The sequence below is a fragment of the Lepidochelys kempii genome, chromosome 2 (genome assembly GCF_965140285.1).
Source record: "Lepidochelys kempii isolate rLepKem1 chromosome 2, rLepKem1.hap1, whole genome shotgun sequence".
NCBI lineage: Eukaryota > Metazoa > Chordata > Testudines > Cheloniidae > Lepidochelys > Lepidochelys kempii.
The window spans coordinates 185310042-185335474 of record NC_136381.1 but is presented as its reverse complement, the minus strand read 5'-3'; the positions used below and the strand labels follow the sequence as shown (position 1 = coordinate 185335474).

Here is a 25433-nt window from a genome sequence, read left to right as displayed (position 1 = left end):
CTTTTTTTAAATAACATTTTCAACATTTTCAATACCACTTTTAAAATTTGTCACTGTTCAGCTCTATTGCTGTTTACAGAAAATAGAGTTGTTGCTTTGACTACGTTACCAGATTTTTTTTGTTTTTACTTTTATGATTTTCAGCTGAGGTGAAGTGTAGCAAAAGTATTTAAAAGCCCAAACCCATGTATCAAATGACTGGCTGGGCAGAATCTGCTGTAGTTCATCTTTTGTCTATCACATACATGCACTTGCATCTCAAGCAAATGCAGTTTTGCTGGACAAGTACCTGATTATTTGAAATTCATTGGGATGGTTGGCACATTTGCAGATTTGGGGTCAGCAGTAGTTTCCTTTGTTTTGTTTTCTTTCTATCTTATTCAGTCAGGAGCTAAGGGGAAACTGGTCCGGAGTCTTGCTGTGTGCGAAGAATCATCCCCTCGACTGGGAGCAGAAGGTCTTCATGATAATCAGGTACATCTGAAATCATGGCTGTTAGCTGCATGGTTGACTTCCACTTTCACTTGCATGATCATGTTACTTAATTGGGCTTTTAACAATATATTTTTGGGGAAAGCAGAAAAAAATTTACATCTGACAATGCACACGATTTTATGAAGTTATCTGGCTTAGCGTGTACTTTATTTTGAAATATTGAAGTAGTCTTACAGTATGTCACAGGGTGTTGTTTGCTTTTTTTTCCAGACCCCCTGAAAATTTCAACAAATGGAAAAGAATTCAAAAGAATTCAGATTAAAATTAAAAATAAAATAAAAGATAGAATTGTTCTTTTCTCTAAGGCTATCTCTTTTGAGGCTACACCAGATACAGTTCTAAATTCACTCTGGTTTCTAGTTCAGCTGAGATCCATTATGTATCGGTCCCCCAGTATGCGCTTCATAATACTACACAGATCTTGACTCTCTATAAATACATTGGCAGAGAAGAGAGGGTGCATTATTCTGAGTAGGATTCCATTTTGTATTCCATTTATTTCAAAGAAACAACTTTTTGACCAAAAAATCTTGGCAATTTGATCCCACAGATTCAGATTCTGGAAAACAGTTCTTCTAGGCTCGCTTGCAAAAAAAACAAACTCCAAAAACCAAAACAAAAAACCCAAAACCAAAACCACCAAAAACTGTCACAATCATTTTCACTTGACCAGACAAACAAGATTTTTTAAATAATAATAATAATAAAAAACCTTAAAAGCTTCCAGCATTGGTATTTGGAGATTCAGTTGTTTTATTGGCAAATGAGATTAGCCATAGAGAGAAAGAGATGGAGAAAAATGACTTTTGTGAGCTCAGAACAAAACAAACAATCACTTTTAAGTGTACTTTCTTTGACTTTCCTCTATTGACTTGAAATGCAACAAATTGAACTCTCCCCATAGGCTCATAAGGGTGGAGAGGATTTTTATTTATTTATTTATTTTATTCATTCATTGATTCATTCATTCATTTATATTTATTTTTTGAAAGACCAAAAACCAGATCTTGTTTAGCAGCTGAACTTCTCCAAGTTCTCACTGCTCTACAATGATGATTATGCAGTAGGGAAATTGACAGGTTATTTTATAGTTGTAGGTATATATTTAAAAAAATACTATGCTTTTAGCTTAACTTGCATTATTCAAAAATGTGTGGCTTTTGTTCTGCATTTTATTTGTGTTTTCTATTGTTTAATGGAGAATGAAAAGGAGAATAATATAAATATAAGAGATTGTATTAAACATCGCATGGTAGTTGATAATGTACTGCAGAGAACATGTGTTTAAATCCATAAAGGTGGGCAGGGTTTGGGATAAAATACTTCTCCCAAACTGCACCCTGATGCCAGACAGAGGAGGGGTCACTTGTACACATCCTCTGGTCCTACCCCGGTCTGACGAGTTACTGGGAAGAATTCTTTGACTATACGGAAAAGATCACAGGAGTTAAAGTACCCCTGGACTCCCAACATCTGTCTCATGTAAAGACCATTGGTTCTGAATACTTGAGTAGATAGAAACTATGCTTTGCTCTTATATTGGCCTTTTGCTTACTAATGCAGATTAGCTTTGCAATGGAAAGCTAGACCTGCACACTCCTCCTTGGACTGGCTGAAGGATACTGGAAATGTTGTGCCATTTGAAATGGTTTACTTTTACTTTAAAGGAGAAAGAAGCGTATTTTGAGTTTATTTTGAATTACTTTTTTATTAGTTTATCTTAGCGGTTTACAAAGCACAGGGTTTTGATTACCAGAGAATGTATGGTACATTGCCAGAACTACAGAGTATGGATTGTACTGCAACCCTGATGTTTGTATTGATATTTGAAAATTTGCCTTCATTTTCCTGTGTAGGAAAAATCTTGTTACCTGTATTACTTGATCTTGAACGCTTACCTGATGATTCACTATGTCCTTACTTAAAAGGAATGTTGCCTCTAATGTTATACTATTGACTTATCAGTGTATTATTGCAACTTGAACATTTCTTTTGTTATTCACTATACTTACCTTGTATCAATGTACTTATTAACGTTGTATTTTACTATTGAGAAAAATCAATAAAAATAAATATAACAAAAAAATAATAGATTGCTTTCACGACTCTACAGCCCTTTTGTGTGTTTCTTCAAGAGCAACCAAATATTATACGCAGAATCGTATATGTGTAACACAAAATAGATACTGTACGTTTACATGTGTGTTTATGCTATGTGTACAGTCTGTCATTTTTCTCTTCTCGTCAAAATAGGTGCATCTTAATAGCCATTTTAATAGTTCAGGATTAAAGTGCTGAGGATGCCAATTCCATACGATTCGTCTGTTTTGAAGAACTAATGACAGAATCACCCAGCATTATATAGCACAGGAAATCTGAAGTTGTTCTGAAGGATCTTGTGGCACTGATTCATACAAAGTCCTGTCATCAGAACAAAACATTTACTTACAGTTTTTCCTCAGCAAGTGAAAGGAAAACATACTTCAGTCCATTAAGTGCAACTTAGCAGTTAGCGGACAGTCTCCTGCATGTCCTTATTTCATATGGCTGAGAGTTCCCATTCTCTTTCTATATTCAGTGCAGCATTCTGCTAACATTTCTGCCTTATGGTAACAAAAATAGAGATTGAGAAAATAAACCCCAATTAATATTTTGCCACAGGACTTTGCTTCCATTTTTACAGTGCTTTGCATCTCAAGTCTTCTGTACCACATTTCAGCTTCATCAAGACACCGATTCAGCAGAGGCAGTTTTGACTTCCTGTCTTACTGTGACACCAATAGCTAGTTTTGCTAGGATTTTTGTCTTACACTTGTTTTGGTGTCTGATAGTGGTTATTTTTAATAACTCTAAGATTTGTAATAGTTATTGCAGGCATCATTTGAGTTACTAATGTTCTGCTTCTGAAAAATATCCTTTAGGGTAAAATATTGTAGTGAGATTTGTTTTTCTGTACATCAGCAATCAGGCTATTTTTTTTTAATACATGGTAATTTGGACGTCATCATGATGCAGCTGTAGCTTACCGATTATGCAGGCCCCCAATGTGTTTAAAAGCACTTCTAATACTACTGATTTTGCCAGTTTGATGCAAGCAGTGTATTTTTACAAAACTTTAATATCTGATTTTGTTCATTTTTCTTCAAAACAGTGTGAATACTTAGCCATACTTTCTTTTCCTTCTTGTAGTCAGATTCCATTCTTTTGAAGTTTGTCACAGCATTATCAGTTTATCAATACATTTCATTGAATATCAACTCGTTTTTTACTGTTGTCTGAAAAATCCTGTGTCAGTGTAAGTGGAAAATAATGATTTCACAAAAGCAAAACAAAAAAGGCCAAACACCATGAATTCCCAGTTTTCTAACAAGTGCAGCTTCAAAGGAATTCGCAGTCTTTGAAATGTCAAAATCTTTAGGACATGGATTTCTGATGCACTGGAAAAATTCAGTTAGCACACCCACTGTACTGAAAACTGCAGTACTCATTTTTTATTTTTTTTTAAGTTTTTGCTAAGGGCTATGTTTACAGATGTTTTTTTACTTGATAAACCTGATAGCTAAACAATTCTCAGGGCCTGAAAAGTGAGTTTAAATTTTATAACACTGTATGTGTGCATAGCACTTCATATGAATTTGCAAAAAAAAATTCTGTGGAAGTTATTTTGGTCATTATCTAGCACTTGCAATATCTCTTCAGATATAGAATGGTTTATGGGAAGAAGAACACCTATAAGAATGTACTTCCAGTGTTATAATTATTGAGAGAAAAGTTTAATTACTGATAGTGGAGAATAATGTATCTTTAATACTTGTAAACTCAGAGGTCTTAGTTTGCAAATATTAAGGAAGAAATTCTGACTTCAGTGGGAGCAGCACACACACACATCTGAGGGCAGAATTTGGGCCAAAGAATGCATTATTCTCCCAATAAGATTTAATTTTACCCAGTAGGAAAAAATTATATCTGGCTTCAATTTTTCTAGCTGTGCACTCCCGAATGCAAATCTCTTCAGATTGGAATCCATGTAAATTTTATTGAATCTGGCCCTAAATTATTATATTTTTTTCAACAGGAATCAATACAACTACAGCTTTCGAGTTTCCCCAGTCTACAAGAAGAAGATAAATCTAGTAAAGATGACTCTGAGAAAGAAAAAGAGAAGGATAAAAACAAAGAAAAAGATAAAAACTGTGAAAAATCCAAGATCAGAATGTTATCAAAAGGTGAACTTCAAAATATTTTAATCCTTTTTCAATTATTTATTATGGTCACATCTAGAAATTCTTGGACATGCATAGGAATGTATGTACCTGTGGGTATATATGTATTATACCTGTGTGCATATGTGAACTCTCTCTCTATCTTTCTCGTTATCTAATCTGTCTGTCTTTAAGTACACATACAGTAGGAATGCATTTATCCAAAAGAGGGAATGTGGCATGTGAAATTTATATGGATAAGAAAAAGGGAGTTTTTCATATAAATGATGGGTTTTGAGATATATAGATTATATATATTACAGTTGTATTATGAGTAGAACCCCTAACAGAGCATAGCAGAGATTTTGTGTAAGAGGTGTTTGGTGTCGGGTGTGTGTATGTGTGTGTAATGTGTTTGTATTTATGTATGCGATTATAATATTTACATAAAATATTTTATGAAAGTACAACTTTTTTCTGTTAATCATAGTATACTGTACAACTTGTTAGCAGCAACACAAAACACTTAGTCTTATATATTGCTTTCGGCCCACAGATGAATCTCCCATTAACATTATTTGGAAATCCACCCGTAGCCCTTAACCTTAACTCATGGTCCGTGTACTGTAATACACTAGTGAATTATCTATCACATATTATAATTATGCCTTACTACAGCAGGTATGCACAGAGTGACTCTAACTATAATTATTTTTATACCTATGATTATATCATGTTACAAAACTACACTGTAGTCTCTTAAGGATAAGCATTGCCTACTCAGGGGCAGATCCTCAGCTGGTATGAATTGTTATAGCTCCTTTGACTTTACTGAAGCTGATTCAGTAAAGTGATTCAGACCAGCTGAGGATCTGCCCTTACTTTTGAGTAAGACACAATCACCTATGCCGTAAATGAATTCTAAATACTCTGTCACATGCCATTGTCATCTACCCACTTTTAGACATCACTAGATTCCAGTCTGTTAAAGATTTTGAATTCCCAGTGGCAAGGCATATCACTTTGTCTAATTTAATATGTTCAATATATAAAGATGTATTTATAGTCAGGACTGGATATTCAGCAGTAAGAAGGGGAAAGTTGGAAGGAATTTGGGTAACATTATATATTTCCTGTGATTCCAGAAAGGACAAAACTTTGTTTGCTTCAGTTGTGGCACTTATTAGTACAATGCAAAGAAAAGACAGACTTCCTCATGCTGTTTTGTGGGGTAGATTGTTCACATAAATAAATAACCTGCATGTACATTATTCTTTATAATATATTTTTTGGGTTGCTGGCTGGAAAACCAAGTCTGCTTTACAGAAATTGGCTTAACTTCTGAAATGAAACGTTTTGGTTTGTTTGTTTGTTTTCAGATTGCAGCCAAGAATATACCGACTCAACAGGCATAGATTTACATGAATTTCTGGTGAACACATTAAAGAATAATCCCAGGTAAGTAGCTCCGGCATGTTGTTAACTCCTGGTATAGTCCTAGAATTCTAGCAATTAAGCATCTTATAATTCTAGTTCTAGAGAATGCTGTAGGAAAAATAATAATGGAAGCATCTCAACTGAGCAAGAAGCCATAAAGCAATAAATTTCTACACCTAGGCTTTCCAGTTTCCCATTGCTTAATTACTTTTTCTGAAATTTGGTCACTGCTTATCTTCCCTGCTGCACAGCTCCATCTAAAGACTCTTAGCACTAGTATATTATAACCTATGTGATTGGAGGTTTCTGCAACTCAGATCATATTGTGAGTGCCAACTTCTAGCCTCACTACACCCATGGTCTTCATTTGGAACTGCAAACTCATCTTAAAATAGAATTTCATCCTAAATATATATAAAAAGTTTCTATCAGGATTTTTTATATATTATCTTTTACATACTCTTTGCAACTGAATCTGTTCAGTGTGCACAGCTTCATCCTACACTTAATGGATATCAAGAAATAATTAGGTAAATTATCCATTACCCCATCCACAGAGGGGCTTAAAAATCCATGGGATTTCAAAATGCATGAATTCACATTTCTTATTAAAGGGCACATTTCTGGCCTTCAAAGCAAAAAGTCCCTGAGTTGTCCAAGCTGTAATAGCTCAATGAGCTTGAGAGCAATGCACTCTGTAAGGTGTCTTACTAGGGCTGTTAAATAAATGGTGCGTGTGGGGAGGTATATTTGTGGAAAATTTCAACTTTTCAGCAAAAGATCAAAAACTTGCAGTTTAAAAGAGAAAATTTGGATTTGGCAATGCTGCAGCAGTTCTTCGTGGAAGCTGTTGTTGGGTGCCTCATGTCCCCGTTCTCAGTGGCTTCCCTGTTCAGACTACGTGTCCCATGATGCATCCTGGTCTCCCCTCTTGCTGAGCCACGGTGGTGCACCAGGGAAAGCGGTTATTCTGAGTTTGGGGTGTTTGATTTCTTTAGACAAGAAGTTGAAATTTGCTACAGAAAGTGCACACTTTCTATGACACATTGAATTTAGTCAAAAATCCAATTTTCCATCCAAAAAATTTGTGATGGAAATTTTTCAACTATCTCTACAGCTTACTTTTGTTCCAAAAAGAAATACCAACATTATTCAACCACCTGAATGCAGTCCTTTGAGGCTGCGAGTGCTACCAGGCCGAACCCTAATGCTGAAGAGATTTAAGTCCATATCTTGCCTTGCTCTGGTATGGATGGGGAGAAGGGGAAACTAGAGTCTTTCCCCAGCTTCACCAATGCAAGGGAGGTCAGCGTTTTAACTAAAATATTTACATCATTTTTAATAAAGGGAAACTTCCATAATTTGTTTTTGAAGTATCCTAAAAGTATCTAAAAATGGTTTTGTAGCTGACTCTTCAAATTGCTGTTTATTTTTACAGGGACAGAATGATACTCTTAAAAATGGAACAGGAAATTATAGATTTTATTAGTGACAACAAGTAAGTTAATTTCAGTATTTGGTTAGTTTATCATATTTGCATGCCACATGTATCTTTTGCATAAAGCATATGTAAATGCTATATTTTTATGAGATGTGTGCTCACTTAGAGGCCTATCCTACACTGTGCTGGAGTTTAGTACCTTGCAAAATCAGGCCCCTAGATTCCTCTCTAATAACTGTCAGTAGGAGCCACTGCAGTAGGTGTAACAAAAAGCAAGGCTTTTCATTTTTATTATATTTCTCTAATGACTTCCAGCTGGTTCCAGTCACTTATGCTCAAAAATAATTGTAAAGCTTTCATTGCATAGGACATAAAGCATGCATCTCTAGAGGGGGATATATAATCAAATATTATGTCATGCAATTTGCTCTGTTCACTAAGGTATTTTTAACGTGGTGAAAAATAAAGTTAAGCTTTTGTTTGAAGGGAGACAAAACCCTGTTCTGCTCTCACATATTCTACAATTTATAATAAAATTATAGATTTTAACTTGGTTAAAAACAAACCGATTGAAAAAGTCCCCTGACTTTTGAGGGGGAAAAATAGACATTTTAAAATAGAAGAAAGAAGATTTGTTGTACTAGAATAGCCCCTTGGTGTCTCAAACATTACCCAGTATCTGCTGCTTTGGAGGAAGGCATAAAACTTTCATGATATCCTTAGCCATTTATGCAACATTTACATAGGGCGAAAGTGTGTATGGCAAGTGAGTCCTTCCTGACGCCTGCAGCAGTCAGCTGATGCTGTAAAATATGAGATTTGATTATCTTAATTTAGCATGTAAAAGTACCAGTTTTATTATTGACCATAAATATATCCAGCACTTTTTAAAAACCAGCCATTGTAGTTGACTGACTGCTTACCTGCAGCATAGATGTATACTGTATAATTGAACAGAGGAAAAAACAGTTAATCAAGTTTTAAAAGGTATTTTATATTTTAGAGAGGATCACGTAACTGATCAGTGTGATATTTTCTTTCAGTAATCATTATAAAAAGTTCCCTCAGATGTCGTCCTATCAGAGGATGTTAGTGCACAGAGTGGCAGCTTATTTTGGAATGGATCACAATGTAGATCAAACTGGAAAATCTGTAATTATCAACAAGACCAGCAATACTAGAATGTAAGTACTAGCCTTGTGCTTTTCTTATTTCCCTTTCATAAGGGTCAATTTGCATCCTGGCTACATGGCATTTTAAAATTCCATTTTTGTAATGCTGAGCATTATTTATCACTCATTCTGGTGTAGAGTGTCGTTATGTCTTCTCCTTGGAAGATTGTATGAGGATTTGAAATATGTAGAAAAGAGTCAATCCGGTTGTTTAGAGTCAAGAAATTTATATAGTGCCTCTGGAGTGGAATGTTTTGCTGACCCTCTAACACCACCCCATAGCTATAGAAAGCAATTTATTGCTTAACATGTTGCCTGGAGCTGGGCAGGTTATGAAGTACAGGTACTTTTAAATAACACAAAGATGCTGGGAAGATATCCTGTTCCCTCTTTCCATTTCTTCTTTTTTGCAGTTTCCACTCCTGCCTATTGAGTTGTTTGTTTTGCAACAGATATTTTTCCCCTGTGTCACCTTTTATTTTTTTCACAGATTATAGTTTTCCCCCTTCTTCTAACTTTCAACTTTTTTATTTGTCTTCATTCACTCTGGATTATAAATCTGTAATGGGGGTGTGAAAACTGTTTGGTCCCTGCATCATATACATATGAAATTAAAAATATCCAATAGTCAGTGGGTAAAGTGGGGTTGGCAAACTTTTTGGCCCGAGGGCCACATCTGGGTATGGAAATTGTATGGCAGGCCATGAATGCTCACAAAATTGGGGTTGGGGTACAGGAGGGAGTGAGGGCTCTGGCTGGGGGTGTGGGCTCCAGGTGGGGCCAGAAATTAGGAGTTCAGGGTGCGGGAGAGGGCTCCAGGCTGGTGTGTGGCAGGGAGTGAGGGCTCTGACTGGGGGTGGGGGCTCTGGAGTGGGGCTGGGGATGAGGAGATTGCGGTGCAGGAGGGGGCTCTGGGCTGGGACTGAGAGGTTCGGAGGGTGGGAGGGGGATCAGGGCTGGGGCAGGGGTTGGGGCGGGGGGTGTTGAGGGCTTTCACTGGAGGTGTAGGCTCTAGGGTGGGGCTGGGGATGAGGGGTTTGGGGTGCAGGGTGCTCTGGACTGGGACCGAGGGGTTCGGAGGGTGGGAAGGGGATCAGGGCTGGGGCAGGGGGTTGGGGCGCTGGAGGGGTGGCTCAAGCAGCTCATGGAAGCAGCCGTATGTCCTGCTTCTGGCTCCTACGCGGAAACTTATACAGATTTAGCTGCAGAGAATGAGAAATAACAAAATTACAATTTATGAAGATCTTTGCTAGACAGCAGTTCATCATAATCACTTTTTTTCATAGCACTATTCAAGTACTACAGGCTTCTCAGGGCCTGATTTTAGCGCCCTCACTCTCATATCAGATCTCCCTTTCCAGCTTACCTGCATTTGTGTGTGTGCACACGTACGTGTGTGTGTGTGTGTTGGGGGGGCATATGTGTGTGTGTTTGTGTGTAAGGGAGTCAGAGGAGAGAGAGATCTAGCATACCACTACTGTCATTCAATTAAGAAAAATTTGGAGCAGCCCCTAAAAAACCTTACATTTTCATTGGTTTTATTCATTCCTATATATATATGTCCTTTTCTTCTCACATATGCATCATCTCCGCAGTGCAACAAGAGCAGTAGAATTTTGCACACAGCTCAGTTCTCTTTCTGGCTAGCGCTGACAGTGATTTTTGTGCTTTGGGCTCAGTTGGTTGCCTTGACATGCACCTTGCAGACAAGTGGCACTAGAACTGCTTTACATTGCGTTGCAGAACCTACTCTCAACAGGAATTAAATTCCAAACAGTGGTCTAAAATTTATGTGACAGCTTAGGTGAAAAGTCTGAGTGATTTCACATTGGATATTGTGGCTCATGGGCTGGTATGAGAGGCAAGGAGAATCATTTAAATTGTTTACAAAGCCAGCGTCGAAACTGGCACTAATTGGCACCTTTGCTGGCAGGCTCAACGGAGAGGCCAAAAACTGAATGGTCTTGCAGACTGAAGTACGCTTTTTACTCTGGAGGTGCTCTCTGCAGGTCATAGTTAAGGCACATGGATAGAACCATGTGGGAAAATTTGTCCTGGCACTGTCCATAGTGTACTTGTTCCACAGAGAAACAGAAATTTCCAGCCTTCCTCATTGTCACAGTCTGGTTTCTTTCATTAGCACTAAGTAAAACTGAATGTTTTTTTTGTTTGTTTTTTGTTCTTTTAAAGTTTATTTAAGGAGGGATTGCCTAACCCTAAAGACACATTCTTCTACCATGCAGCATGTAGTATATTATTGATAATATTTTAAGATACAGTTCTAAAATGAGGCTTTGTAAATGTCTTTTTTTTTTTAAATTTCACAGATGCAGGAGACCTCTAAAATTTCTTTTTTCTGACAGAGTCTGGGATTTTATTGTCAGGAGAAATAGGATGCATAATTATTAGTTTGTGTGGTGTAGGAAGGAAGGAATTACACTATGTCTGATTTAAAAAAATAATGAAAAAGTGGCGGACCTTTATATAAACTGAAATCAGTTTTGTTATTTTAGAGGAATAGTATTCCCACAAGTATTTTAAATAGAAAAACTGCAAAGTTAGAATGACATTAAAACAAACTAACAGTGATAGCAAATAAGGAGCTACGCAGATTAGCTGTGTGAACAGGTAGATGGTTTTGAATCAGTTAAATGTTCTTTTAATAAGGTATACGATATAAATTAATAAAATAGATATTGGAAATCCCTATTGGCCATCTATGTAGCCATTATCAACTGGAAGTTTCTCATAGGATTTTCATGGGAGCAGGATCAAACCCTTTGGGTTATACTGTGACATGGGCTACACAGTCAACAAGCAAGAGAGTGAGAACAGCCCTTGAATCCTTCCATAGGGCTACCTAGACCTTAGGTCTGACTGTACAGGGATAAGCAGGGCTACCTGTTCACTTACTCCCTTCCCAGAATAAATGGGTGGGAAAATGGTAAGGACTGGATAGAGCCTTTATTGTCCCTCCCCTTTTTAGTGGCCAGAGTCAGCACAGAGGAGAAGGAATTTACAGCTGGTAATACCCACTGAATGCCTGGACATTCAACCCACGAGCATTTCCATTGACCCGAAATATAAGCTTCGCCAGTATTACCTTCAGAGTTTGTAGTTGCCATAAACTCCATATTCCAGGTTTCAGTAAAGTCATAAGCTCCATTGGCATAACCCACAATTGTCACAATAGTAATAATTCTGCAGAGTCCAGGATTTTTAAAAGTTCCAATGTTATATATGTTAGACTCTAGTGTTCTCCGAGAGAACAGTTTTACGTAGCTCAGAACCAGAACTCAATTCTTGGAACCTTCTGACTCTATTAACTAGCCAGTGTAAAACATCCAGAACAGAAGCATTTCTGAAAGTGATGGAGAAATTGCTTAGTGTGGTTTATGTTAGTTGTAGTTTAAACCTAGATAAATATTGACCACATTACATATGTAAGTTCATATACAATAGAGAAGGCCTGACCTGAAGGCCAGACAGTCCAGAAGCAATGCACTCCAAAGGAAGCTGGAGCTCTAGAGTAATATGCTGCTTCCTCTTCCTCTTTTCAGATGTTCATTTGGTAGCACATTCTGAATCCCAAAGCACCACAGCCTGGCACAATGAACAGGGAAGAAAGCTTGTCATAAGTACTTCCAGAATTCACAGATTCTACTACCTTTTTAAAAAAATCTTTTGCTTGAGCCCCCTAACGTGTTTGTGAGTGTGAGTGGTTGGGTTTGATGCCAAGTCATTGCTGTGGGCGAAGGTGCTACTGCTTACTCATCTTGCTGAATGAGGGTTTGTGTGAATATTCTGCGGCTGGTTGGCCCCCACAAGAGGGGAATGAGGATTCTACCAGCATGTACCAGTGGGGTGAAGATTCGGATAGCGTGATATGATAGCATCCTCTCTCTGCTGCCTCTTTGTGCACCAGTTGAGATTTAGTGGGATAGAAACCCTTGTGCTTAAGGGCATAAACCATCCACCAATTATTTGGGGTTAAGAAGAAACTGTGGGCAGGTTGTTCCATACTTGTACACTCTGGAGTTTTCTACCTTCCTCTGAAGCATACATTTCTGTTATCACCTGGATCACTGTAAGGTGAGTGTGAGTGTGTGAACGTACCTGCCTCAGGCAAGAATTTGAGGAGCTGTGGAGGCTGCTAGTTTTATCGGGGCGGGGGAGGAGGAAAGCAGCTGCAATAGCGTGAGATCAGGAGAAAACGTAATTTTTGTGTGAATATTCTGCTGCTGCCTGCGCAACCTGTGCGCTGCTTTTTTTTTTTTTTAAATTAATAGTGGCAAATATATATTCCTAGCATCCTATTCTCTTTTGGGATTTGAATTGTCTGCTCTGTATTCCTGAGCATCAGCAGCATTCCACTGAAGTCCAAGCTAGTGGACCCTAATGGAGGTTTGGACCCTAGTTATCCTCTGACATTTTGAAGGCTGTCTTTGTAAATCAAAAGGACATACATTTACTTACTACAAGAAAAAAGAAAAGCGGCGATTTGCCAGATTTCTCGTGGAAATTTTAATGTGCATAGAGAGATCATCTCTTATAACTAAATGTTCTTCATCCAAACTCGATGATAAAAATAGTCCTGTGCACTAGTTCAGATATAAAGGAGTAGTGGGTTAAAACCTTTTAATACTCTATATTAATGCTTTGAATTATGACTGGATTTAAAAAAAGCTAAAAATGGCCTGTCCAATTAAAATCTAAAAACTTTCCAAAAAACTACCTTCTGGACAAGGAGTACATGTGAAATATTATGCAGAACAGAAGTTTTTGCAAACGTTCGATGGAGATGGTCACAATGCTGCTTAGTATGGAAAGTATCTTACTCTCTTAACTGTAATATCACTATAGTGACTCCATTGTATGTATATTTGTCTGTCATCTGTGTCTGTCTATCATCTCTCTAAAGCTATACCAAAATGTGATGTGAACACATGACAATGCAGTATGATAAAAGCATAAATTTGAGACGGAGGCAATGTATTATGCAGGACATTCCAAATGAGTGCCAACAAAAACTGTATGTGCCACCTCTTTATTCTGTACATGCCATATTTAAAAAAAAATAGAAATAGATAAGAGAGCCTTGCAGCTGTTGTCAGTAATTTTACATATCTCTGTCTGTATATTCAGACTGATTATCTCAGTGGAGATAGATAAGTGGGGAGAATGCAGGCGATGTGTTTAAAGTGCTTGATAAATACAGATTTTAATTTGGCTTTGCAGTTTGCCACATGGATATCCTCACATGTGGTGTGTGCAAAATATGTTTTTACAGATGCGCGCACACACACAGCTGCATATATACCTGCTCAGACATACAGCAGAGTTACTCAGCATTCAGGACGTACGGTGTGAATGAATTACAGCAATTGTGTTTAGTAAGTGTCTTCTGAATTTGGAGAGCTTACCAAAGGGCACATATGTTGTGAACCTTAAGACTTTACAAAGTCATAGCTGAAAGGATTATTTTTTTATAACCTTTTTCAGTGTTATATACCTTCTAACCTTTGTAGTAAAACAGCCTATTGATATTTTGTTCTACTCTACATTATTTTACTCTGCTGCTATAGAAATGCTATGTCATAGTAGCCCTATTGGAAGGTTATTTGTGTCTTCAGGATACATCCAAAACTTGGAGTAGTATTGACAGCTACTGTATGTATTTCATGAGTTTCTTTTTAAGAACTGTGTCAGCAAAATTATACATACTATACAATACGTACTATCCATGTCATAACTAAAAAAAGTATTGTAGGATATTCTATCCATCTATTTTCTCTGTGTCTGAGTGGCTTGAGTCACAAATACAGTCATGACATTGCCCATTCCTAACCCACCCGCAAAAAATAGAAAAGCCCACAGTAGGTTTTTTTTATATATGCTTTGCATTTAAAAGCATTCTTTGTGTAGGTAGTGCCTAAAGCATTATACCTATATAGGTACATGGAGCTTTTTTTTTTTTTTTTGGTATGGCTCTTGCAAATAGTATAGACTCTTTAAGACATCCTTATAAAATGGCACTCAGTGAAAAAGGCAATTTCAACAACAGGGGTTAGCTCTTAATGGAGATCTCTCCCCCGACCCCCAATCCAGGCATGCCAAGCATATTGGGATTTAAAAGATACTGGTTTTGTACCGAAATAGTGGGATTGGTTACATTATAGGCTCAGTAGCCACAAGTTATGACTTCCAGGGTACACATCAACATGTGCTTTTTTCCCCTTGACTGATTTTTGTTTCTTTAAGATTGCATTTGCCGAGGAGAAGGGGGAGGCAGGAGGTTATAAGTAAGTTGACACAAACAAAAATGTTTGCAGCTCTTTTTCAGCCAGGTATATATTCTGTAGTCTTATATTTGTGTAAGCGAATGCTCATGTCTTGTTAGTTATGAGTGAACCTCAGTGACAAGGTGCGGACATTGTTTTGTTGGAACACAGCACAGTTAACTCTGCAAACTCTTTTTTGTTGCACGTTTTCTTTAAAAAAAATCATATTGTCTCTATTGTAAGTAGAACACGATCAAGGCAGTGATCTCATGAAGTCAGACTCATTGTAGTATGACTCATGATCTAGGAGGATATACATACAAACATCTCTCTCTCTTTTATTTTGTGTGGTGTGTGAGGTTCTGTAGGCCAAAATTTGTAGCTTCAAGGAACTATAAACCAATTTATTTTAGTTCATACAAAAGTCTCCCATTGCAAGAATTTCTCTTTCCAGTGTTGGCTATATTTTGACTGCTATTTTATTACTGAGATACAATTATACTGTGATAAAGCAAATCCCTGCATTCTGACTAACAGTCGTTGTTGCACAATTAGGACTCAAGGATTCACAAACTACACTGGTATTGAGAAATATGTATGCAGTGATTATGCCTGTCAGACATCCACAACTAGAGTACAAGGGAATTGCATATCTGAGAAATAATAGCGTCCTTGTTAATATTTATTAATACACAAAGCACTCATCTTATGGTCCTAACAAATAATAGGATAAAAATCCATAAAACAATAAAGACAACAGATATAATGTTTACAACACTGAGTCTTCTTCATGCTGTCGCTTTGAAGCAATAAATGGATTTTATTCCGTAGACATTTTCCATACAGTCATCAGGAACTTGCTGAAAAGTATGATGATTAGTGACTTGGAAGTCTAATTTGTCTCAGTAGAGGACTCCTGAGCAATAATAAAAATATTTAGTGCTCTTTATCCAAAAAGCCTGAAGCACTTTACAGAGGAGGAGCAGTATTCTTATCCTTATTTAACAAATGGGAAAACTGAGGCAAATAACTCCTAATGCCCAGTTCCTTAAAAAATGCACAGATTAAGCTAATAAATGTGTCATGGATTTCAGCACTACATTATGTATTATAGTGTAGGCATTAGTTTTAGTTATTACATTACTTGTTTTTGACTGAATACTATTGTGCACTGTAATGTAAATCCTTCATATAATACAATTTAGGAGAAGAAACTACCTATGTCATTTTTCTTGAAACTGTTGACTTTTTTTTTTAAACTTAATGAATCTGAACTGGAATTGGTTTACACAACGGACTCTATCTCTTATTTCAGTCTTTCACTCATTCTTGCAAGGAAGATGAACAAAGAAAAGGTATCAGGGGTAGCCATGTTAGTCTGTATCCACAAAAACAACAAGGAGTCCGGTGGCACCTTAAAGATGAACGGATTTGTTGGAGCAAAAGCTTTCGCGGGTAAAAACCCCACTTCTTCAGATGCATGGAAAGAAAAAGTGTTTGTCAACTGTGTGTTGAGCTAAATTTGGCCCTAGGATGTAGAATTTTTATTTCAGTCAGTGCGAGCTATGTGCATACATCCAAGGACAGACTTTGCCTGTAAATGAGACATTAGGGTAAATGAACCATTTCTAATGGTTCCATTAACAATTTTCAGTCTAATATAATTTATCTAAACTAATTTGTTTGTAATTGAGGTGGACATGTATTTTATAGCTGTTTTGTATTGTAATGAAGTATTAGTTAAACATTAATGAAAGGACACCTACAGTGTTAGTCTGTTGTTAATCCTTGCAGTCACACCGCTTAATCTTGTCATAAACTCAGAATTACGTAGATATGTGATCAGACTTGGAAGATGGGAAACTACCAAGGAAAACTCAGTGCTGTGGAAAGTGGAGTTGGTGACTAAGATAAGGGACACTCTCTTCTTTGAATCAGTAATTAACCACTGCCTTAGTGTGGTGTTAGGGGGTGCTCTTCTTGTGAAGTGGTGTCTTTTGGATGAGTCAAACTCCTCAGACTTGCCATGATTAGTATTTGTGGTTATTAAAGAGATCGTGGCATTCTTGGTAATGGTAGAATTTTTAGCTGTGTCTGGAAAAGTAGTGGGTTAGCTAAATTCGAGCTCAGGTAATGACATTTTTCAAGTTTAAATCCCACTGCACTGTCATGTCATTGTGCTGTAGAACTGGAGGTCAAAATTGGCCTCTGCATTTCCCACTTAGAGGTGGCTCTGATTCTGTAATGGGTGGAGTAATTTCCTTCAATGCAGGAGTCCATTTTCAAAAGTGGGTACCTCAATCAGTGGGTGGATCCCCCTCCATTCTATTTTGGTGCTAGAGTTATGAAGTCTGAATGAGTGGTGCATCTCTATGATGTGATACACCAGCAATGAGAAAAATGCTTCATTTGAGCAATCCTTACTTCTGCATGATAGGCAAAGGGGAACGGTGCTCCTGTATTCACGTGGCAGACTTGGAGGTTTGTCACAGGGAAGTTGCTAGATTACTAACAGGTAGCTCCACTATCCAAGCCAACGGGTATTTGGGAAGTGGCTTCTGATGCCTGTCTAATGATGGAGAAATTATTCATGGCCTGAAGTGGAACTAAGCACACGAATTTATTATGTAACACTGTTTTTATCTTCAGGTACAGGTCATTTCTAGAGAACTAATAGTCCCCACATTAGCCAGCCAGCTTTTGTGAAGTATGCTGTCATTATTGGTGGTTTTCAGAACTTTGGTTTTTTTTTCTCTCCTGTTTAATTCTTGAATTCATTAGTTAGATAAGGAATGTCATTTGAAGTATATATTTGTGGTTATGCAACATCCTAATGTTCAGTTATAGGGTACGATACATACCTACCATTGAATATGAATGTATTTTGTAATAAGCTGTGCTACCACATGGTGAGCCTCCATCAGCTGGAACTAAATTGAAGCTGCACAAAATGTTCAACCTAGGCAGAAATTGTAAATATTAAGGGCTAAATCCAATCCAGAGGGGTAGGAGGGCAAGGTGTGTTCTACAGGTGCAGATTCATTACCTGCCTTCCCCAGTGCCTGGTCAGACTGGCAGCAGAATTGCTTTCTAGCTATTTATACTGAAACCTTGTTATTCACAGGCCAATGGCAGGTGGCTCCATGGAGCAGCAGATCTATGGTTGCTGCTCCTCTTCAGCCTGTCCTGCCCAAACCCCACTCCCTGTTGTGTGCTGCCAGGGACACAGAACTAAGTTCCATGGCATATAGCGAGTCTAGACTCCTCCGAACTAGACTTTGAGAGTCAAGGTGGATAATCGGTGGAACATGAGTTTCCAGTGTGACACTATGGCCAAAAGAACGAATGCAATCCTTGAATATATAAACAGGGCACTACTGAATAGGAAAATGGAAGACATATTGCCACTGGTGTGACTGCTGATGGAATACTGTGTCCAGTTCTGGTGCCCACAATTTAAGAAGGTCATTGATAAATTTGGTGAGAGCTCAGACAAGAGCCATGAGAATGAGTAGAAGATTAGAAAACATGTCTTATAGTGACAGACGCAAGAAGGTCAATCTGGGTCGCGTGACAAAGAGAAGGTTCAGGGGTGACTTGATCACAGTCTGTAAGCACCTACCTGGGGGAGCAAATAATGGACTCTTCAGTCCAGCGCAGAAAGATATAACAAGATCCAGTGGCTGAAAGTTGAAGCTAGACAAATTTTGGACAGGAAATAAGGTGCACATTTTCAACTGTGAGAGTAATTACCCATTGGAACAACTTATCAAGGTTTGTGGTGGATTCCTCATTGCGAGCAATTGTTAAATCAGGATAGGATGTTTTCTCAAATTTATGCTGTAGTTCAAACGGAAATTAATTCATGATGTTCTATGGCCTTTGTTGCGCAGTATGTCAGACTGGTTGATCGTACTGGTCCCTTCTGGCCTCATAATCTCTGAATCTCCTGCATTTCATCTAGCAGTCCTTTTGCAGAGCTGCACAAGCTCCACTGTATCTGAGGCCCAGGTAGACTGAATCCAGAGGTCGATGCTTTGCCCTAACTGTACTGGGCCAAATCCTGAAGTCTTTACTCAGGCAAAACGCTCAATGAGTAACTTCCCTTCACCAGGGGGAAATGATGGATTCTCCATCTTTTGATGTCTTTGAGATTTGGAGGAGGCCTTTCTGGGAGATATGATTTAGCCAAATACAAATTATACTTTAGCCAAACAAAAGTTATTGGGCTCAATACGAGGGGAACTGTAATGGCCTGTGACATACAGGAGATCAGACTAGATTAACTAATGGTCTCCTGTGGTCTTAAACTCAAAGAATTTGGTACATTAATTTTTCTTTAAAAAAAAAAAAGAAAAAAAGAAAAAAAAAGAAACCTATGAAATGTACAGGACTGTCTGCCATGCGTCATATTAGCGAGAAATTCATTGTTGAGGAAAGGATTATGGGCTCCATCCTGATTCCATTTGAATCCGGGAGGAGTTTTGCCATTGTTTTTGAAAAAGGGAGTGAGATCAGTGCCAGTTGCAGGTAGTGAACACTAATTAACCGATGTCCTGATTTTATCCCCTGATCCAAATAATACCCCTCCTATGCAGCATCCCCCTTCCCTCCTGGAGTCCAGAGTCATGGATCTAGGGGATCAGCGCATGGGGATGGGAAAAAGAGTTGGTGGATGGGGTGGAGTACACATTGTCTCCCCATCAGCCCTGTGGAAATCAGGCCTTCTGCCATTTTCATGGTGGGAACTCTACCTTTATAAGGATCCCTGGGGCAGCTGCCCTCAATGAAACCATATCCACTGGAACAATGCTGCCAGGGGGAAGGGGTGAAAACTTTGGCAGGACAAGGCCTCTGCATGAATGGGCCCTGGCTATTTGCTAATTCCTGAATACCAGCAGTCCAGGACCAGCTCTGCAGGCTGGTTGGGGTGCAGAGAGGGCATAGCCCACCCTCCAAATGAAGCCATTGTGGATAAATCTCCATAAGAAGGACCTTGAAGAGGTTTAGCTTTCGTGTGGGCTAAATCAACACCATCCATTAGAATTTACTCATGTTTATTTGTAATAATGATGGCATTGTTCACCTTGTAAACTATCATGGGATAACACCAAATACAGAAATACATTTTTAGCTTTAAAATCTTAATTACTTTTATGGTAAATAAAGAATGTATGAAGAGAAAGGAGTTCTGGTTGGATGCTAAGTAAAAAAAATTACAGTCCTTAGCATTAACAAGTTAGCATTGGGATTGGCTTTCCCTTTACTAGAGAGTAGAAGCTATCAGCAGAAACCATGTGGTAATGTCTGGCAAAAGAAGGCTTTTTAATAACTTTTGCTGTTGAAGTGTCACCATACCAGAAATGTGGTGACTCGTACTGTAAAATAGTCTAATAATGTGACATTGACCTTCAGATACTTTAAAAACCTTTTTAAGGGGCTTTGTGATATGTTAAGTTGTGGTGGTATAACTGCATAATGCTCTAAGTCGTAATAAAATGAATTACATTATAGGAGGACAGAAATCCCCCATTGGTCACCATGTGACATTAAGGCCAAGATTTTCAAAAACAGGTTTAACTCCATAGTTAGGTACCTGTCTGATTTTTCAAGATCAGTTTAACTGCAGCTCCCAGGTGCCTAAATATGGATTTCAGGTCCTGATTTTAGGCTGCTATGTTTTGAGGATTGTGACCTTTAGATAGCAGCATGCTTCCATTACAATAGATGCTACATTATAGTTAGGACTGGAAGTTAGCCTTGTATCAATCAGCTGTGACCTGTTTAATTGATAAATATTCCACCATCTCAAAATGCTGAAATTCACAAAATATTTACATGCCTTCATATTTCAAAATCTTGATCTGGAGGCAAAAATGGTTTCTGCACTATATATACTAGAGAGTTTTGATTCAAAGGCGAAAGCAGAGACACTAAAACTTTCATGAGTTTAATACTCCTGTTCTATAGAGCCTTATGGTGTCCTCCAGCATAAATATAAAGCAGCATTGGCAGATACAGTAGATATTCACAGTGCAAGTAAGGAGAACTACTGTGCCTCAAAATAGAGGCCAGTGTGATGTTGGACTGAGCAGTTGGTTTAATTAAAGACAAATACAAATAATGGAAAAATGCAGTAAAACCATTTGAACACCCAAATAGCAATGCCCTAAATCTACACAACTCCTTTGACTCTTCTCTGCATCAGCACTTATCCCATCTCCTTATATTATTACCCGTCTATTGGTATATTTGGGTAACACCATGTTGCCAGTTGCTCCATTTGCTTGCAGACTGTTGATCCTGCATCCACTCTGGTGTATCCTTGTGCCCTTTCCTGCCACTCTTGCTCTAGCTGCCTGTCATTCCGTGATTTATTCACTTTAGGAGGATTAACATGTTGTAGCCCATCCAATACATTTATTTTAACCTCTCATTTCAAATGTAAAACTTATTGCACCATGTGAAACTCTTGTAAAAATGACAGAGATCTTTGTGGATGAATTCTCTGACCATATCCTTATTTCAGCATTTTCTGTGATATGTTAGGCACTCTGGCCTACCTAAGACACTGTAGTGCTAAACCATCTCTTCTGCACGAGATGGGTTTGTTGCCTCTCTTGAAAGCAACTTGTGACAAGCTGTGTGCCCTATTACTGTTGGAAACCTATGCCTTGTAATAAACATGTATGTACTGTATCAATGTAAGCCAAGCTTTAGAATTCCAAAATGTTTGTCTGCTTTGCCAGTTGATCATTGGATGTATAAGAAAGAAGGCATCAAGTAGGTATACGGAGTTGGTACTACTTCTGTATACAGAATTAGGCTTGGTCTAATTAAAAGTTAGATCAACAGAGCTACATTTGTCAAAGGCATGAAAAAACCACACCCCTGATCAGCATAGCTGTGCTGACCTAACCACAGTATAGGTACAGCTATATCAATAGCAGAAAGCTTCTGTCTACCTAGTTACCATCCTTTGGAAAGGTGATGCTTCTGTCAGGGTGGGCTGCATACACCATTGGGTTCTGCTGGGATAGCTATGCAAACATACCTGTGCTGGTATAGTTTCTATAGTGTAGACACAGCCTTAGTGAGACCATTACTGGAATACTGTATCTTCAAACAGTATGTTTTAAAAAATTGGAAAGGGTTCAGAAAAAACCTACAAGAGTAACTGGAGGTCTGGATAACACACTTGAGACTTAAAAAGCTGATTCTCTTTAGTTTAACCAAGAGATGGTTAAGAGAGAACTTGATCAATTGTTTTAAAACTACCTACATGGGGAAGAGATTTCTGAGAATAGATGTCTCTTTAATGCAACTGAAAAAGGCATAATAAGATCCAATGGTTCAAGTTTAAGATGGACAAATTCAGACTAGAAATAAGACGCATATTTTTAACGGTGAGGGTAATAAACTATTGGAACTTACCTCTAGAGATTAGGTGGATCTCCATCACTTGAAATTTTTACATTAAGGCAAGATATCTTTCTCAAACATGTGCTCTTGCTCAGCCAGAAGTTATAATGAGGTTCTATGGTCTGTGTAATGCAAGATGATCACAAGGGTCCCTTCTGATCTATGAATCTATTAACTTCAAAAAAGGTTGGGAAAGTTTTAGCTGAGACCATCTGCAGAAAGGGAGATGGAGAGTAACTCACATGGACCTTACTCTTCCCTATTATCTCCTTCCCTTCTTTCCTGCCATGTCACATGTTGTCTGAGGAAGGTATGACAAATTCCTACTCACTTCTCCAGTATCCACTTTCATCTTCAGGAAAGAAGCATCTGACTTCTACTTCCACTATGTAGCTGTCTCTGTCCACTCTAGTGGTAAACTGGGAGCTGAGTAACCCCAATGCTATGCTGTTCTGCTGTGCCCTGGAGTACCAAAATAAGCTGTATTACGCTTTCCATGGGGCCCCTTTTGCGTTAGTGTGTCCTGGTGGCAGCAATAGCTACGGGAGTGCCGTGGAGCTGTGCTGACAGGGAGCTGTGGGAGGGCAAATGTACCAGTGAAGATTGGAGGCGTTCTGCTAGAAGGAAGGTTTGCTGCACTGGCAGAAACTTTTAGAGGACTTCTGTGAGGGGAACCTCACAGTGATGATAAAGTGTTAGTGCAGCCAGCCCCTTGGTCCCTTCCCTAAAGATTTGCCACAGGAGAGGGCGGTCTGGTTCTTCAAGAGTAGTGACTGTCAGGAAAACACAGTACAGGCATTGGGCCGGATCCTCTTCTGGTAGAAATTGATTTTGATGATTTCCACCAGCAGAGAAACCAGTCCAGTAAATTTATCTTTACAAACAGTGCATTCATGTTCCGAGGTCCTAAAGGAAGAAGGTCTACTACAAAAATAACTTATATAAGGTTCCATCATTAAACAACTGAAACCACATCATACATGAACACTTCTGAGTACATTTGTAGCATCCTGATCAAAGGTTCCATTGGCTAATGAAAACGCTTAGGTTTAATATACTGTTGCAATAATTGCCCAGACCTAAACTTCTTGGATTGTGTACAAGGTTGTATGGAAAGATACACCTCTAATGATCTACCTGACAATTTGTAGGAAACATCAAATGAATTAATGTGCAGGAAGATGACAAGGCAGTAAACCCATATAGACTGATCCTGTAGCTGCTAAATTAGATGCACTATCTCCTGTGCTGGGTCATATTGATGAAAAACATAGTTGTCACATTCTATCTCCTAACCAAGCCTTTAGATTTCCTTATATGCATGTTAACACAAGAATGTAACCACATGTATTTCCTGGATACCCTGTACATACATGTGCAAGCCTGTGTAGAATTTGACAAGTTCAGACAAATTATACTGTATCTTTGACCTTTTAAATTGGCATTTGCTTAGTACATTTCAGTCTTTTTAATTTTTTTAATGCATAATTTCATTGCTGTATTTGATTTTTCACAATGGTCTTACAGAAAGTTTAAAACTAGAATAGAACTAAAATTAGATAAGGACATAAGAACAGCCATACTGGGTCAGACCAATGGTTCATCTAGCCCAGTATCCTGTCTTCTGACAGTGGCCAATGCCAGGTGCCCCAGGGAATGAAGAGAACAGGTAATCATCAAGTGATCCATCCTCTGTCACCCATTCCCAACTTCTGGCAAACAGAGGCTAGGGACACCATCCCTGCCCATCCTGGCTAATAACCATTGATGGACCTATCTGCCATGAATTTATCTAGTTCTTTTTTGAATGCTGTTATAGTCTTGGCCTTCACAACATCCTCTGGCAAGGAGTTCCACAGGATGACTGTACGTTATGTGAAAAAATACTTCCTTTTGTTTGTTTGTTTGTTAAACCTGCTGCCTATTAATTTCATTTGGTTGCCCCTAGTTCTTGTGTTAGGAGAAGGAGTAAATAACACTTCCTTATTTACTTTCTCCAAACCAGTCATGATTTTACAGACCTCTATCATATCTCCATTAGTCGTCTCATTTCCAAGCTGAAAAGTTCCAGTCTTATTAATCTCTCCTCATATAGCAGACGCTCCATGCCCCTTATAATTTTTGTTGCCCTTTTCTGAACCTTTTCCAGTTCCAACTGGAATAAATAACATGATAAATAACATGTTAGCATAATGAAAACAATTTGGAAGTTTGTGTGCTTTATAATTCTTACAAATGCATATAGGTGTCTTCCAATCAATAATACATATCTAGCAATATTTCACATTCTGCACTTCACAGCATTAATTTCAGGCATAGGTGTTGAAGAGAAAATAGCAGAACCATGCAGATAGTTAGAAAAATGTGCAAAGGCTTAAATGGCTAGCATTTTCATACTCTCAAAATCTACATGTATTTGTCTGCATCTCTTGTAAGAATTTACTTTTAACTGTTATACATTGGAAATATAGCTAATATACTACCCTCATTTATTGAAGGTGTAAATGAGTCACTGAAAAAAATCAAACAAATGGTTGATTAGTCAAGAGGGTTTTTGATGACCCACTGGATTTTAATTTCCAGTTCTAAGAGTAGGTCTGTTGCTCAGGTATGTTTTGTTTTTAACTTGTAGCTTAGAGAGGGGGAAAAGCCAAGCAACAATACAAGATATCCTGTAACAGTGGGGATGATCAGGACCTTTAGGCTGTGGAGCAATAGGAAAGACAGGACTGCACAGTGTTGCACCTGGCATTAATTAACAACCTTGTTGGCACTGATATCTTTGGTAGATGCCAAAAAAAAAATGGTTATGGAACCAGAATTATCCTTTGACAATGTGAGATAGGTCTTTTAAGGCACAGGCCACATTAACAGAGTAGTTTTGGTAAATTAGCGCTTCCACTCTCCCTGCTCTATTTATAAAGTGAGTAAACAGGGGACTTCAGTTTCCACTGTTGTCAATCTTTAAACACTAAAATCGCCG

General features: G+C 38.2%; 1 protein-coding gene across 8 annotated transcripts in view; it reads left to right on the top strand.

Annotated features, from left to right (window-relative positions):
• ARPP21 (cAMP regulated phosphoprotein 21) overlaps nucleotides 1-25433 on the top strand; it is a 173313-nt gene that overhangs the window by 47131 nt on the left and 100749 nt on the right. For all 8 annotated transcript variants that reach the window (XR_012157455.2, XM_073333012.2, XM_073333016.2 and 5 more), the window contains exons 5-9: nucleotides 385-474; nucleotides 4571-4721; nucleotides 6077-6155; nucleotides 7573-7632; nucleotides 8619-8759. Coding sequence is in view for 7 of the 8 variants with exons in the window: in XM_073333012.2 (XP_073189113.1) it covers nucleotides 385-474; nucleotides 4571-4721; nucleotides 6077-6155; nucleotides 7573-7632; nucleotides 8619-8759 (521 nt within the window). In the remaining variant the exon portion in view is untranslated. The remainder of the gene's footprint in view (nucleotides 1-384; nucleotides 475-4570; nucleotides 4722-6076; nucleotides 6156-7572; nucleotides 7633-8618; nucleotides 8760-25433) is intronic.